The sequence below is a fragment of the Equus caballus genome, chromosome 13 (genome assembly GCF_041296265.1).
Source record: "Equus caballus isolate H_3958 breed thoroughbred chromosome 13, TB-T2T, whole genome shotgun sequence".
Lineage (NCBI taxonomy): Eukaryota > Metazoa > Chordata > Mammalia > Perissodactyla > Equidae > Equus > Equus caballus.
The window spans coordinates 12,849,581-12,864,816 of NC_091696.1; the positions used below are offsets into that span (position 1 = coordinate 12,849,581).

The 15,236-nt window shown below is 59.1% G+C and overlaps 1 protein-coding gene across 24 annotated transcripts in view; it reads left to right on the plus strand.

Moving 5' to 3' along the window:
* The first annotated feature begins 1,018 nt into the window (after nucleotides 1-1,018).
* ELN (elastin) overlaps nucleotides 1,019-15,236 on the plus strand; it is a 32,170-nt gene continuing 17,952 nt past the window's right edge. For 5 of the 24 annotated variants that reach the window (XM_023655463.2, XM_023655462.2, XM_023655466.2 and 2 more), the window contains exons 1-8: nucleotides 1,059-1,456; nucleotides 7,546-7,596; nucleotides 8,499-8,528; nucleotides 9,061-9,093; nucleotides 12,475-12,510; nucleotides 13,022-13,114; nucleotides 13,525-13,599; nucleotides 14,297-14,344. In XM_023655463.2, coding sequence (XP_023511231.1) covers nucleotides 1,375-1,456; nucleotides 7,546-7,596; nucleotides 8,499-8,528; nucleotides 9,061-9,093; nucleotides 12,475-12,510; nucleotides 13,022-13,114; nucleotides 13,525-13,599; nucleotides 14,297-14,344 — 448 coding nt within the window. In that variant the 5' untranslated portion in view covers nucleotides 1,059-1,374. Of the gene's footprint in view, nucleotides 1,457-7,545; nucleotides 7,597-8,498; nucleotides 8,529-9,060; nucleotides 9,094-12,474; nucleotides 12,511-13,021; nucleotides 13,115-13,524; nucleotides 13,600-14,296; nucleotides 14,345-15,236 lie in introns of all 24 variants that reach the window. The other 19 variants (XM_070231714.1, XM_070231722.1, XM_070231721.1 and 16 more) reach the window with 9 other exon arrangements.

A 15,236-nucleotide genomic window follows, 5' to 3' on the forward strand; every position in this document is an offset into this window, starting at 1 on the left:
CTCCCAGATTTCTTCCCCACTTGCTGGCAGGGGGTGGGGGAGGAGGCATGACCCTCTCCTGCCCCCTCAACCCTAGTAATTCCCCAGGGTCCTCATCCTGCCCTGGGAGGCGAGAACAGCCTGAGTCCTGGAAATGCTGGTCCCAGCTGTTTCAGCGCAGAGCCGCCCCCTCCTGGCCACTGGAGGGATGTCGGCCCCCGGCGTTCTGGGGCAGGATGAGAATCTGCATCTGGGGGTTCCCAAGTCAGGTCTGGGTGCCAGCGATGCTCAGTGTTGGGAAAGGTGGGGCCCGAGTGATAAAGGGGAGCTGGGCCACCTGTCAGTCTGAGTGGGCTCTGCAGCCCCCTGGTCCCCTGCAAGGCACTTGGGGATCCAGCCTGAACTTCACCAAACACTGCCCAGCACAAGCCTGTGTGTGGGACTGCAACTTTGATCCATGACAAATGGAACCCCTGTGGTGTGTCACAGTCTCCCACATGTCCCCCAGATGCCTCAGGGGACAGCATCAGCGTGGTCCTAACTCCGATGCAGGCCCTTGGCCTCTGCAGACATGGACCCCAGACCTGCCCAACGCCCTCTCCCCAGCTTCACAAAGGAGACTGTGACCTCAGCCTGGGAAGGAGGGAGCCCTGTAGTGCATCAGGTCCCCCTGCCTTCCCCCAGATGCCCCCCCGGGGCAGCACCTACGGGATCTCACCTTCCAGGCAGTTCTGCCTACTGCCCCTTGACCTCTGCAGACATTGGCCCCAGGCCCCAGACCTCAGACCTGCCCAACACCCTCCCTCCCCAGCTTTGGGCAGGGCCTGTCTGTGGGGGTGTTGGGGGAGTCTGGAGGACCGGGGTGGGGGCAGAGGCGCGGGACAGCTGGCCTGTGTCCCCACACTGGGCCCCGGGCCCAGCCAGAGGGGCGGGGGCCTGGCCACTCAGGCCTTGGCTGGGGCCAGATTTTTGGCCGGGCTGCAGGGCCCTCCCTCCCGCTTCCTCTCCCGAGGGCTGTCCTGGCAAAGGCCCCCCTCGCACTTTCTGGCGGGAACAGGGCCAGCAGTGAGAGAACAGCCACAGAGGGAAAGAGAGAGCGATGGGGGAAAACTGTGTGTGTGTGTGTGTGTGTGTGTGTGTGTGTGCGTGCGCGCGAATGTGCGTTTTAAGGAAAAAAGCCCACAGTCCAGTCCAGTCCGACCCAGCCTGGGAGGCTTGGGAGCCGGCCTTTCGTAATTGCCCCCCTCCCTGCAGCCCCCTCCCCCAGGCCTCCCCCTTCTCCCGCCCTCCCGCCCGCCCTCTCTCCCTCCCTCCTTCCCTCAGCCTACGAGGCAGCAATTACGCTTTGGGGATAAAACGAGGCGCGGAGAGCGGGCTGGGGCATTTCTCCCCGAGATGGCGGGTCTGACAGCTACAGCCCTGCGGCCCGGAGTCCTCCTGCTCCTGCTGTCCATCGTCCACCCCTCGCAGCCTGGAGGTAGGCCTTGCCCTGTCCCCGGAGCTGCCCGAAGCTCTCGGGCTGCCCGGCCAGGTGGCTGGACTGACGGATGAAAAGAGGACGCCTTCACCCCCGGCGTCCTCCAGGGGGTCCCAGGCAGGAGCCCCTCAGCCACTGGATCCTTGGACCTGCCCCTCCTAGGAGCCAGCCCGAGCTGAAGAGGGACCTGTCACCCACACGCCCAATGACTCAGGATGCTCCCAACCCAGGGTCCAGGTTCTGCTGCCCCAGGAGAGCTGCGGGGCCTCTGCTCTGTCCCAGTGCTCTCCGAGTCGGGGGTCGGCAGCACGCTGGGGAAGAGCCAGTGGGGTTCCATTGGGTCTGTGGGCACCGGCAGTTTGCACACCTGTGGACCTGGCGGGTGTGCACACTTGCCTTGGGGGCTGGGGACCTGCACTGGAGGCCAGCCCAGCCGCAGTGAGCTGTGACCTCAGCAGGTTCCTTCTCCCCTGAGAAGTCAGGACCCCTCTGAGGAAGGTCAGGGTTAAGTTGATTACAAGGTTGCAGGTTGGAAAGTTGCCACTGTGGTCTGTCCCTGGTGAGGAGGGACTTCTGAGCGTGTGTGTGACTCTGTGTGTGTGCGTATGTGTGTGTGCACACAAGCACACATGAACGAGTGTGTTGGATGCTATGGCACAGGTGTGCCCGTGTGTATATGCCCGAATATGTCACCAAATAGTGGAAGAGGTTTCTGGGAGGGGTGAATGTCTGTTCACAGGTTCCTCCCTGGACAAGTGTGTGCGTGTGTTTGGGAGGGGCATGGAGGGTATGTGAAAGTGCCTGTCAGCATGTGCAAAAGTCCGCTACCTGACAGACACGTACCCGTGGGAGATCTGGTGTCCAGGTGTGTCACTAGGTGTGGATTGTCACTCTGTGTGTGACTGTGAGTGTGTGTGAGTGTGTGTGTGTGTGTGTGTGTGGTATGGGACACAGCAAGGACAGGGAAGCTGAGGAAGGTGTCCCTCTCCTGGCAGAGAGAGTGTGGCTGGTGGAGTGGACCTCAGGGCCATCCTGGACCATTAGGTGTGTGCCCCCCATGGGGCTTCTATGCCCCTTGGGGGACCCTGGGAGTGTCCCGCTGGGGGCCCCTGGAGGTGCTCCTGGCCATGGGAAGAGAGAGGTGCAGGCTGGTGCGTCGTTTGGTGGGGTGGCCTGGGTGGGGTCTGGTTTCTGTGGGAGTCCTTGCCAGGAGAACCAGACCTTCAGTGGGGCCAGCATAGGGGGCACAGGGTGGAGGAGGGTCACCCGGAGGGCTGGAGTCGGGGGCTGGGCAGGAGCAGCAGCTGTTTCCTCGAGATTGACCGGCGGGGCGGGACTGCTGGGAGTCGGGGCTTCCTGCGCAGAGGTCAGCTCCTGGGCCTGGTTGCGGCCAAGGGACGTGCGCACCAGCAGGTGGGGCCCAGCAGGGGAAGCGAGACAGCCCGGGGAGCAGCGGTCCCAATGCCCACGAGCAGCAGCTCTGGGCCTGCCTGAAGCTGCCCCCACCGCAGGTGCGCCCCTGGACACCTGCCTTCCCAGACAGATCCTCCACCTAGAACACGGCAGTGAATCCCCGCAGGAACCCCGGGAGTTGAGAATTATTATCTGCACTTTACAAATGGGGAAACTGATGCTCAGGCAGGCTAAGGCCACCCCAGAGGGTTAGAACCAGACAGCTCTCTGCCCTGGGCCAAAGGATGAGGCGATGAAGGCCAGGTACTAGGCAACGTTTGGGGAGGCGCAGGCCTGGGCCGAGTCCTCTAGGGTGGGCACACCCCGGAGCAGAATGCGGCCTCTCCTTGTGCCCTCAGCGACAGCGCCAAATGCTTGGCAGGCCTTGCTCTTTCCTTGCAAACATAAATCTCAGCTCTGTCCCAGGTGGTAGAGTAGCTGGGTCCAAATAAGGGGTGTGGGAATTGCTGAGGTCTTCTGGTGTTTGTGCCCAGAGCCTACCGATGTCTAGAGAGATCGAGGGGGCGGGAGGGGGCCACAGACACACACCCTCCCCCACACGCCCACCTGCACACACTGATGCATATACACACACACGGAGCCACCCCTCTGGCTGTCCTGGGGGAGCCCAGCTTCCCCCAGCCCCGAGAGGATGTCACTCCCATGAGCTCCCAGCTCCAAAGAACCGTGTTGCCAGTGGAGGCAAGAAAGGGGCTCCCCAGGAAGACTCTGTGTTGGAAAGGGTAGTCTAGACCCATTTAGGATGTGTCAAAGGTAGCTTTGAGGACCAGCTGCCCCTAATCCCCAGGCCATTTAATAAGAGAAAGAGAGAACAATTAAATCAAGTGCAGTTCTCTCCCCATCCCCAGGAATATTATTAGTTTTTTTTTCTCCTTTCGGAACTGAAGATGATTTAGAACAGGGGTTTTCAACTGTGGCTGCATATTGGAGCTACTCAGGGAACTGTACACAACGATGCTAGGGTCCCACCCAAGAATTCCTGCTTTCTTTGGTCTGGACAGGAAGCTGGACGTGGAGGTTTTGTCAAGGCTGCCCAGGTGACTCTGACCAGCCTCCAGGGCCACGGACCTCTGGGTTAGGGACTGACCCTGCCCTCTGCATCTGCTGGGGCCCAGGCACGAGGGCAGACATGCCCCGGAAAGGGAGGGGACCGAGTCACCCACGAGAGGACAGACTGTTTTTGAAAAACCCTTGGCAGCCTTTCTCCATGCAAACAACAAACAGCTTCGTGCGGTCTTATCTGCTCCCAGGCCGGCCCCCCGGACTTGGACTTGGCAAAGCCCGCTGCCAGGCCCGCTGGCTCACTGCTCACTCCCAAACAGCCTTCTCCCAGATCTTTGAACCTAGAGCCCAGGGCTCAGGCGGAAGGCCCTGCGTGTGACTCAGGTCGGCTGTGGGTCCCGGGCCAGGCGCTTCCTCTTGCTGGCTGTAAAATGGGGAGAAACATCTTCACCGTACTTATCTCCTGGGGCCGGTGGGAGGGTCCAGCAATGTCATAGCTGCCAAAAATGCATCAAAGAAGAGGACTGTGGGAATGTGCATTTTTAAAACGATGTATTTTCTTATTCAGAATTCGCTAACTTGGGCTGATTGACCGTTGTAACTAGTGCACATTTATAAGATTCAATTTTCTCTCTGGCTATTCACACCAGCTTCTGTCTAGTGGGAAGCAGTGTGAAGTGATGGAGGAAGGAGACAGGACTGGGGGAAGGGGTGGCCTGGAGGAATCCCAGGAAATCCAGGAAGGCTTCACAGTGGAAGAGATATTGGGGTCACATTGGGAAGAGATATTGAAGGAAAGGTCAGTGTTTGAGGGCTGTCTGTGGGTGAGAGGTGAGCCTCCGTCTGTGGGGCTCTGGGAGGCAGAACTGGAGAGGCAGAGGGGCAGATTCTATCTCAGTAGGAGAAAAACCTCTCTACTGGTAGAGCCGACAGCATCGGGAGGTGGTGATTTTCCTGTCACTGGAAGCATGCAAGCAGGAGAACAAGGGGATGTTTGCAGAAGGAGTTTCAGCCCAAGCCAGAAGATTGTTATGACCCCTGAGAGTCTAGGATCATGATTTTAAGATGCAAGAGACAAGTTCCACCCTGGGCTAGCCGGGGAAACCAGCCAAACCCACATAAAACAAGACAAGTGTGCTCCAGGCCAAAAGCTGGGGCCAGCTGAGCAGTGAGAACCACAGGCTCGGAGAGGGCAGGAGGAGGATCTGAGCTCAGTCGTGGTGGAAAGGGGACTTGGAGAGAGAAGAGGGCATTCCTGGCAGGAGGAGCTGCTCAGGCCAAGGAGCGGAGGTGGGAAGGAAGACGACCCACTGGAGCACGAGAGGAGGCTGCTGCATCTTGAAGGCCCTTGGTTAACTACTGTCTTCCTCTGCTCTCACCTCTCCCACACTTGAGGAGAGGAGGCAGGCCGGAAATCCTTCACACCCAGTAAGCCTGCTCCATTTCCTCAGTGCAAAATGGCAACAGCATCTCCAGCTCCCCAGAATGTCATGGTTCAGGCACAGAGTTTGGCAGATGCTGTTCAGATCTGAACTGTGGAGTGGAGAGTGGAAGCAGAGAGAGCTGGGGAGGGAGGGGCAGGTGCTGGGAAGAGGGGAAGCAGAGGGGGAGCTGGCAGGCACGGGGCGGGGGTGCCAGCCGCAGGCGGGTGTAGGGGAACAGAACCCCAGGAGAGGAGGTGGGGGTTCAGCCAGGCCTGAGGGCTGGACCAGCCCGAGGTAAGGAGACCGCTAGAGGGGTTGGGGATGGAACAGGTGGGACCCAGACCCACAGGCAACATCCTTGCCTGTGCTCCACCAAATTCACCCATCATTTATTGAACACCTGTATACCTGGCCCCAGGCCATGCACTGTGCAGCAAAGTGGACTCGAAGGGTCGCTATCTTTTGTTTGTTTGTTTGTTTTGAGCAGTCACTGTGTGCCAGGTCCAGGGCAGCATAAGTCTCTCACTGGAACCTTTCAACAACTTGCAACAAGCTTGCAAGGCAATGGTTATCAGCCCCACGTTGCCAAAAAGGAAACTGAGCTTCAGAGGGGTTAAGTGACCTGCCCAAGATCAGGCAGATGGTAAGAAGTCGCACAGCCAGGATTAGAGGCCAGGTGGGTCTGTCCTGAGCCACTTGCTCCCTCTACCCCGAGACTTCTCCAGCAGCCTGCTCTGGAGCCGGGAGCAGAGAGGTGAGGAGAGGGCTCTGTGAGGAAGGAGGGAGAGGGAGAGAAAGGGGAGAAGGGAGAGAGACGGAGGCAGAGAAAGGCCTGGAGCACGACAGGGAAAAGCACAGAAGAGACAGTGCTCAGAGCTGGAGGCCGGAGCCAGGGACAGCATCAAAGGCTGCAGGCAGGCCATGTGTGTGCTTGGCAGCCGATGACAGGGCCGAAGCACTCATTCCCAGCAGGACCAGCCTCCTGCGGCCACCGCTCTGAGCCCTCAAGGCTCTACCCAGATTTCTTGCACGCTCCAGGCCTGGACTGCAGTTCCTGGGGGGTCACAGGCCCTGGGGGGTTGGCGCCGGGGCTTTGGCACTGGGTGGCCATGACAGCTTGGCATCCCCCATCTTACTGGGCTGAGGCTGAGGCTGACTGGGCCCTGGGGCCAGTAGGCCCAGCTGTGCAGCATCACCAGGCTGCAGCGGCCAGACGTCTGGCCAGGAGGCCTCTGGACAAACTGCAGAGCCGCCAGACGCTGTCCCCCCACCCCACCCCCGTGCCCCTTTCAGGAGGGTGGTGCTGGGGCTCAGGCTGGGGCGTTGGCAAGGCCACTTGTTAAGGCTGGGCCACTCTGTGGTGGTGGAGTCAGAGCTTGTCTGCACCAGGATCGGCTGTTGCCATGACTACGCTCAGGCCTGGGTCTGGGGCCCAGCATCACTGCGTTCCCCAGTGAGAGTTTCACTCGTCCGTGGGGACTGAACCCGTGATCTCGGCCGGGCAGACGGCCCCCGGCCTGGCCAGTGAATTAGCTTTTCCTTAGGAAACTATTCACTTTGCTCATTCATGGTGTCCCCCTCCGGGCCCCGGCGCCTCCTAAGACAGCTCTGTGTCAGACAGCCAGAACCCCACCCAACCACTGCTGCCCAGTGGCTGAGGACGCTGACCTCGAGCCGTCCTATCAGTGTGGGAATGGCTGCATTTTTGCTGGCAGCAGCCACATTTCCTTACTGCTCAGCTCACTGTCACAGCTCAGCCTGCCCTCCCACCACTCTGGCCCCTCCCTATGCTGCTCAGGGCTAGAGAGAGTTGGCTGCCCAGCAAAAGGCAAACGGCGCTCAGAACCAGCCCCATGCCGGGCCCTCTCCAGGGGGAGAGGAGAAGAAGGTAACGCCATGCAAACCGTCCTACTCAGACAAGTGGCTTGGGTTTGAATGCGGGCTCTATTTCTTTCCAGCTGTGTGTCCCTGGGCACGTCTCTTAACCTCCCTGAGCCTGATTTCACATCTGTTGAGATGAAGATAGTAATCCTAGCACTTCCAACCTCACAGGGCCATTCTGAGGAACGTGACTGTGAAAACGCTTTTGTAAACATCAATTGCTTTGTAGACGTGCAATGTTATCATCGTCATTGTTACCATGATTTTATTAGTTCCGGCTAATGGAGGACTCTGCCTGCTTCCTTCCAGGGGTCCCAGGGGCCGTTCCTGGTGGAGTCCCAGGAGGAGTCTTTTTCCCAGGTAACATACATGAAACTGCCACCCCGTAAGGCGGATTGGGATCACAGCCCTAAGAGAGGCCCATTTTGACCCTGCAGAAGTGAAGGACATTGGCCACCTACCCCAGAGAACCCACAAGTTGCTTCTACTTAAAAAAGCAGTTTCTGTGACTCTGTTTTACGACTATTAAGAGCATAAATTTTCTGAAAGAGGAAACACAACGAGACTGTAGGAAAGTGGGTGCCTTCACGCATCCCTGCCTTTCACAGTCTTCAAACCGTTAACCCCACTCTTGGGAATCTATTCAAAGGAAATCATTGGAAAGTGAAAAAAAGAACCGTATGTAACAAGGTTCTTAGGAGTATTATCTGCAAAAATGTAAAACAAGAAACACACCTGATTGGAGGGTGTGATTAAGCACGCTCTAAAATCATACACAGCTCCTAAAAAGTATGAACACACTACCTGTTGTCCAACACGGTGAAATGTTTTTTCAAGTAAAAATGATATAAAAGCAACAACTGTGTGCAGTTGGAGACTGGGAGCCCCAAAAAGAAAATGGGCAGGATGTTGGAACGATGGAGCAATGACATTGGGGTTGGGCGGGGGGGGGAGCCATACTTTCTTTTAATTTAGAAAAAAGTAGAATGCTTTAAAGTTGATTGAAAATCAAGAGTAATGTTTTCAACACTTAAAAAGTATTTGAGTGTTCAGAAGTGATGCGGAAGTGAGGGCAGCTACCAACATCCTTCCAGGAACAAACTGGCGCTCTACTGTTGGCCCAATGAGACAGACCAGAAAACTGAGGCTCACAGAGGCTAGGACTTGCCTGAGGTCACGTAGCTGGGCAGTAATGGATCTGAGCGTGGTCAAGAGGTGGCTTTCTGGCGGGACACTAATTCTTTCTCTCTCTCTCAATACAGGGGCTGGTCTCGGAGGCCTGGGAGTAGGAGGTAAGCTCAGAAAATAAATTTGGTCCCTTCTGACAGGTTCTGGGTATCACTCCGGCCCACACAGGTCCTGGCACCTCAGAACCCCAGAAGGTCCAGGCAACAAGGGCCTCCTCGTTTCACGGCCCGGCGTCCAGTGTGGGAGACTTGACTGCGGCCTGGAGCCCGCTGCCTCCCGCCCCCTGCCCCTCCCCCGGACTCTTTCCCTGGTGGCCCCGCCTGCTTTCATGTTTCTTTTGATCCTCCCAGCATCCCTGCAAAGCCCGCTGAGTGGGTATCATCATCTCCTTTGGAGGCTGGGAAACTGGGTCTGAGAGAGCGCAAACCACAAATCAGGGCGGGAGCTGGCTTCCCCACCCCAGCGTCTAGATACCGGGCTCCAGCAGCTCCCTGTCCAAAGGGGAAAACCAGCTCTAGCAGCTTTTTTAGGACCTGGGGAGGGAGAGCTCACTATACCCTCACTCTGCCCTGGGGGGATAAATAGTGGGACAGGCAAGCTGGTGCTTCCCATTCACTCCCGTCTCTTTCCCCACAGCACTGGGACCTGGAGGCAAACCAGCCAAGGCAGGTAAGACTGGAGGCCTCAGAGCACTCGGAGGGGCCGGAGGGCAAGGAGGGGAGGGCCACAGAGCTGTGCGCCTGTCAAGAGAGCCAGCGGGCAGGAGGAGGGAGGAGAGTAGTGGGCAGAGCCAGCCCCCAGGTATGACCAGGTTGGGACCAAGCCCAGGGCTCCGGCGACAGGAGACTGGAGACAGCTTGATGTCCTTCCTGTGTGAGGGGTGTCCAGGGTCCACCCTGTGAGTGCCGATGTGCCCAGCTGCCCTGGCCCCTTTGCACAGGGTTTCAGAAACAGCCCAGGGGCTGGGGACACAGGTAGGAATTGATGTTCCAATGGCCACCAAGCCTGTAAACATTCCTCTGGGACTCAGATACAGACGGTGGGCCCCAGAGTCTGCCTGGATGGTCCCCTGACCCCAGACCAAGCCCTCTCTAACCACAGGCCAAGACTCTAGATATTCCTGACTTTGATGACACCATGAGCCCTTATCCTGACCCCAGAATAAGCCCTGAGCTTACCCCCAGGCTGAATCTTGACCCTGGCCCCATGTGAGCTTCCTTCCTGATCCCAGGCCCCTTCCAGCTATGTCCAGACCTTAGAGTTTTCCAGCAAAATGTGGCTAGCTCTGTCTTGGCCTCGCCTATGGGGCCTGGATCTGCCTCTAGGGCCCACCATCAGCTCCAAAGAGCACACCCCTAGGCAAGGGGGAGGGCGGCCCCCCTGGGAAGCACCAGTAGAAATGGAGCAGGTGGAGGAAATGGTGTCTCCATCCAGATTTATGGCCCTATCAGCGTGAGATGCTCCACATGTGGCCTCGGCACCCCAGCACTGCTCCGTGTCTCCCTGGCTCTGAGGCCCGAGGCTCCAGGACACTTTGGATGTCCAACAGCTCTTATGAAATCCCCGATGTTCCATGATCCAAGCACAAATGAATCTTCAAGGCCCAGATTCCCTGCAAGCCCATCTGGGTTGTGAAACTCCAGAGCTGGGCCAGGCGAGAGCAGCAGGGGCAGGCAGCTGGGCCAGGGCTTCCCCGGGGTCTGTGGGGTCCGCAAGGCTGGGAGCCCTTGGGATTCATGCTCATCCTGCATCCTGTCTTCCTGGAGGGGTGAGCCATCTTCACAGGGTCTTTGAAGGAAGAGAGAATGCAGGAAAGGCCTAGAGAAACGACAGCATGGAATTAGGACCCAGCATAGCCGAGAAAACCCAGATTGTGGAGGCCATGACTGCAAAGCTAGCGTGGGGATTGGTTGATCCCCTTGGCAGCAGGGGACACCCGGCAGGTGGTGATTAAACACCGGAGGGAAGACTCAGACAACTGCATGCAGCGTCCCATAATGCATGGTTGCTAAAGCGATGCTTGTATTAATGAAAGATTTAGTTTAGACTTCCAAAAGAACTTCCAGCTTGGGGTAAAGGAGCAGAGCAGAAGCAAAGGCAGAACATCTGACTGGATGAAAAGAGGCTGGGTTCCACGGCTCCCTGAGGTCATCTTTCAGCCTCAGGACTCAGGGCTGCAAAGGCCAAGGCAGGGCCACAGTGCCCACCCCCCGGCAGCTCCCCACATCCGGGCCTGCCCAGGCGGGACGGGATGGCACGAGGCACAGGCAGCATGTGTCATGCTTGGGAACAATTAATCCCTTGGCAAGTAGAGGGTGGGTGGCCTGGCAGCTTCTCCATGTGGGCCTCAGCCGCCTGCCCTGCCTGGGCTCTCGGTGGGGGACCAGGCAGCTGGGAGCCAGCACCACCCACACCCCCAGCACCAGCTGGAGGCCAGCCGCCCACCTGAGAGGACATGAAGGAGCGGGGGACACCTACTGGGCGCCCTGGCAGCTGAACACATTAGGTGCTTTCTGCTCACAAGCCCGCTGGTCCTGGAAGGTCAGGGACACGCTGGTCATTTTGTAGGTGGGTAAACTGAGTCTCAGAGAGGTGAAGTGACTGGCTCCCACGTGTACGGTAGGTAGGGGTGGGAGAATTTGAATCCAGAGCTCTCTGACTCCAGGAAGAGAGAGGGTTGGGCCGGCGGGCCCTGGGCACTCGGCTGTGGCCAGATCCTCAAGGTCTCTCCTCCTTTCCACCAGCTGGACTTCTCGGGGCATTTGGGCCAGGGGAGTCCACAGGAAGGAGGACATGCCATCGTGGTGTGTCACGCCCAAGGACAGCCCTGGGACCAGACAGCTGAGGGGAGCACAGGGAAAGGGCAGATGGCTGCAGAGGGGCTGCCTGCCCCCACCCCCACCGGCCCAGCCTCTTCTCACTTCCTGTTAGATCCCCATCTTCTTTTCCCAGCTTCTCTGCGGTCAGGAAAGGCCAGAGTGTCCCCTACCCTGTTGGAGCTCAGGAACTAGGTCTGGCTTGAGAGAAGCCCCTGACGGTGCTGGGCAGGGACAGGGCCTGCAGGGCTGGGAAGTGAAGCCTGCCATACCCCAGGCCCAGCCTGACCCCCACACCACACCTGCCGGAAGGGAGACTGGCCGGAGCTGGAGACCCATTTTACAGAGGGGCTGGCTGGGTGTCAGCTGGGGCCAGCTCACACAAGTAGGAAATGGGGTAGGGGGAGAGAGACCACACCCAGTGAAAGCCAGGTAGACCCTCCAGGGCTCAGCAGTCCCCCAAGTTTGGGGTCAGTCCTCAGAGAGGGCCGCCCCTGGGCTTGGGACCCTGGCAGCCAGGACTGGTGCTTGCAGGAGAGATTCTCACATAATTGGAAACAAACCCAACCTGATTGCCCATCAGCCTAGCCAAGGCCCTGGAATGTCTCCTGGAGGGGGAAAAGGAGCGATGGGGCCCAGATGTGAGAAGGAGGGAGCCAGAGGGACCCACTCGGCTTCTCATAAACATCCTAGCATCTGTCTGCAAGCAAGGAGGCTCCTGCACTGCAGGGCAGGCTAGATGGACGGACAGATAGATGGTGGGGGACAGAAAGGGCTCCAGATACAGAGGAGGGGAGGGGGCTGAGCCAGGGGACCCTTGCAAGGAAGCAAAAGAAAGGCCTTGAGGGGGGACCAAGGTGGGAACAAGCAAGGCCTGGCCAGGTCTTGCTGGCAGATTCTGCTCAGCTTCAGCGTTTACAGAAAGCCCTGCTGGGTCCCCCATCAGCTGGCAGTGCTTCCAGGGGAAACACGGCCTGGTCCAGGAATGTCACGGAGGGCCTACACGGCACATCAAATCTACATGGCACAGAGCAGTTAGTCGCTAAGCAGCAGCTGCTATTTTATCAGAATCAGCCCCCAAGTACCAAAGGCTTGAGTCCAGCTTAGGGGCCTGAGTGGCCACAGCATTGCCCGGTTCCTGCCCCCATTCCACGAGAGCCCTCCCACCTTGGGCCCCGGAAGGATGCCCCACACCAGACTGTCCTCACCTGGCTCTCTCTCCTCTTCCCTGCAGGTGTTGGAGGGCTCGCGGGCGTCGCCCCTGGCGCAGGTTAGTGTCGACATCCAGGCGAGATGCCCTCTGGGGGCTAGAGCCAAGCCCAGGGCATCTGTCTGCCGTGGAGGGCAGTGGGGTACAGGGGCGCAGGCCAGGCCTGTCCTGGGCGCTGGTGTGGGGGTGATCCTGAGACCACCTGCCTGGAGCCGCTGCCTAGGGCACGAGGGAGTCCCAGCTGGGTCCTGGGTGCTGTTAGAAGGAAGTGATAAGGGCTGGATGGGAGAAGCCCTCAGAGCCCAGAGGAGTGGCTCCACTCAGTGGGGCTTCAGGAAGGCTTTCTGGAGGAGGAGGGTGTAGAGATTGGACCCCAAAGGATCCCTGCAGCTTTGTCAGGCTGAGCGGAGCGGCCTGGTCCATATTGCGCTCCAGCATCCACATCGGTCCTGGGAGCAGTAGTCGTTGCTTGGCATGGAAGTCCTGCAGAAGGGCCTCAAATACACCTCCCGGGCCAGGCAGGGCTAGGTGGGCTGGGGCTCAGGACCTCACCCCCTCCTCCTCCCTGCAGGGCTTGGGGCCTTTCCTGCAGGCGCCTTCCCGGGTGCTCTGGTGCCTGGCGGAGTGGCTGGTGCTGCTGCAGCCTATAAAGCTGCCAAGGCTGGTGAGTGTCGCTCTTTGGGACATGCCGGAAGCCCTCCGGCCTCCCTGGGTTCTCCATTTTGCTGAGAACCTTTCCTGGGAAGTAGGCAGGCGGGATCCTCATCTCTAATCTACTGGGGCTCAGGGAAGCAACCAGCCATGCCCAAGTTTCAAAGTAAGGTGGTGGCAGGGCCAGACCTCAACGCTGGGCCCTCCATGTGCAGCCCAGGGCCCTCCAGCTGCCCCTGTTCTTATATGACCCCTGGCCTCTCCCACTCCTGGCCCCATAGGTGCTGGGCTTGGTGGTGTTGCCGGTGTCAGTGGGGTTGGTGGCTTAGGAGTGTCTGCAGGTATGGTGGCTAGATCCAAATTGCCTGGGTGAAGGCTGCAGGCCTGGGTGGAACCTGCTCTGATGCAGCCCCTTCCATGCAGGTGCGGTGGTGCCTCAGCCCGGGGCAGGAGTGGGAGTCGGAGCCGGCGCCGTAGGGAAGCCTGGGAAAGTGCCCGGTCAGTGTGGAGTCCCTGGGGCAGGAGTGGGGCGGCCAGGGAGGGGCAGAGGCCACACCTCCATACTGGGCAGGAAGGGCAAGGCCTGGCCACAGCAGGGCAGGGAAGAGGGCCAGGCCCAAAGTGAGGTGCCTGTCTGAAATGGGAGAGAGGGGCCCTGGCCGACTTTCCATGCCCTCCTTCCAGGATCTTGGAGCAGAAGGAGACCTCAGAGGCAGGCTCTGTGGCAGGCATTCAGGTGACAGATGGGGAGACTGAGGCTCAGAATGGAAAGTCAGTGCAGCAGGGCCCTCAGTGGTCACAGCAGAGCTGGGGTGAGCCCAAGGTGCTCTGACCCCCATCTGGGGCTCATTCCTTTGCACCAAGCCCTGGAGGAAGTGACTTCAGGTTAAACAAAAGGCTGTCTGAGTCCACACAGCAGGGAGGAACATCTGGAAGCTGTTAGCCCTGAGGTGGGCTGGGCCGGCCATGTAAACAGGCTCCAGGAGACGAGATAAATCCACGCACAGGAACGTTTGCAGATGACTTCTGAAACTCGTGGGAGGAGGCTGTAGCCACCACATGTGTCCCTGGCTGTTCCTGCTGGGCACCCGGGGGCTGGTTAGGGAGCCCTGGACCCACCAAGGAGGGCAAGGCTGGGGAGGGGTTTCAGAGGCTGGCTGCTGCTAGTGACTCCTCCTTTTTCTTTTGGCCACAGGTGTGGGGCTACCAGGTGTATACCCAGGTGGAGTGCTCCCAGGCATAGGTGAGGGCAAGGAGGAGAAGGGGACCCCATAGCAAGGACAGCATCCCTGGCAGCCTCCCTGGTGGCCCCTCACATCCCCCCATGCCGAGGCCACCATAGGCCCTGGGTCCTGACCAGCACCAAAGCTCAGGCTAACAGACTTCAGGCCCCTGGTCATCTTTCCCCACAAAGGCCAGTCAGCTTCCTCCCCGCCCCACCCAAGCCCTGACCCCAGGCCCAGGCCCACACCATCGTCACGGCCTGAGGTGGGCCCCAAGGAGGACACACAACATCCCCAGTGTGGCCAGCTGTTTCCCAAAAGCCGTGAGTCACCAGGGGGCCCACCCAGTGCATCCGCCCTGCAGGAGACCCTCAGAGCTGCCCTCTCAACCTCCTTTCCCTGCCAGGGCCCGGCCACCCCACCCAGCAAGTGACCTCCTGGATTCCCCCAAAAGCCCGGATTCTGGCTGCTCTGCGGGATTTGCTGACAGAGTGTCCCTCCCCTTGTCTCTCTCGCCGAGATGGCCCAGACCCAGGGGAGACAGGGGCAATGGGAGCACCAGAGCTAGAGGTCGAGATTCCGGGCCATAGCAGAGGGCTGCTGCGTTTGGTTGTGAATGACATTGAGAGAGAGCCCCAAGGGCACAGGCATCCCACTCACCAAGCATTTATTGTCCTCCTGCTCTGGTGCGGGTGGGCAGGGTGCCTGGAAATTAACTCCAGTTTAGAGGCGAGGCCCTCTGAGGCACAAGCTCACGTGGCTAGGAAACGGGATCAAATCTCAGGTCTTCTGGCCTCGGGTCAGACAGGGAAGGAAGGTCACCACCAAAGAGGCCCCCCTGCCACCACACGGGCCATGCCCATCACTGACGGTCAGTTCAGGAGGCCAGCGGTGTGACCCAAGGGGAGTGTG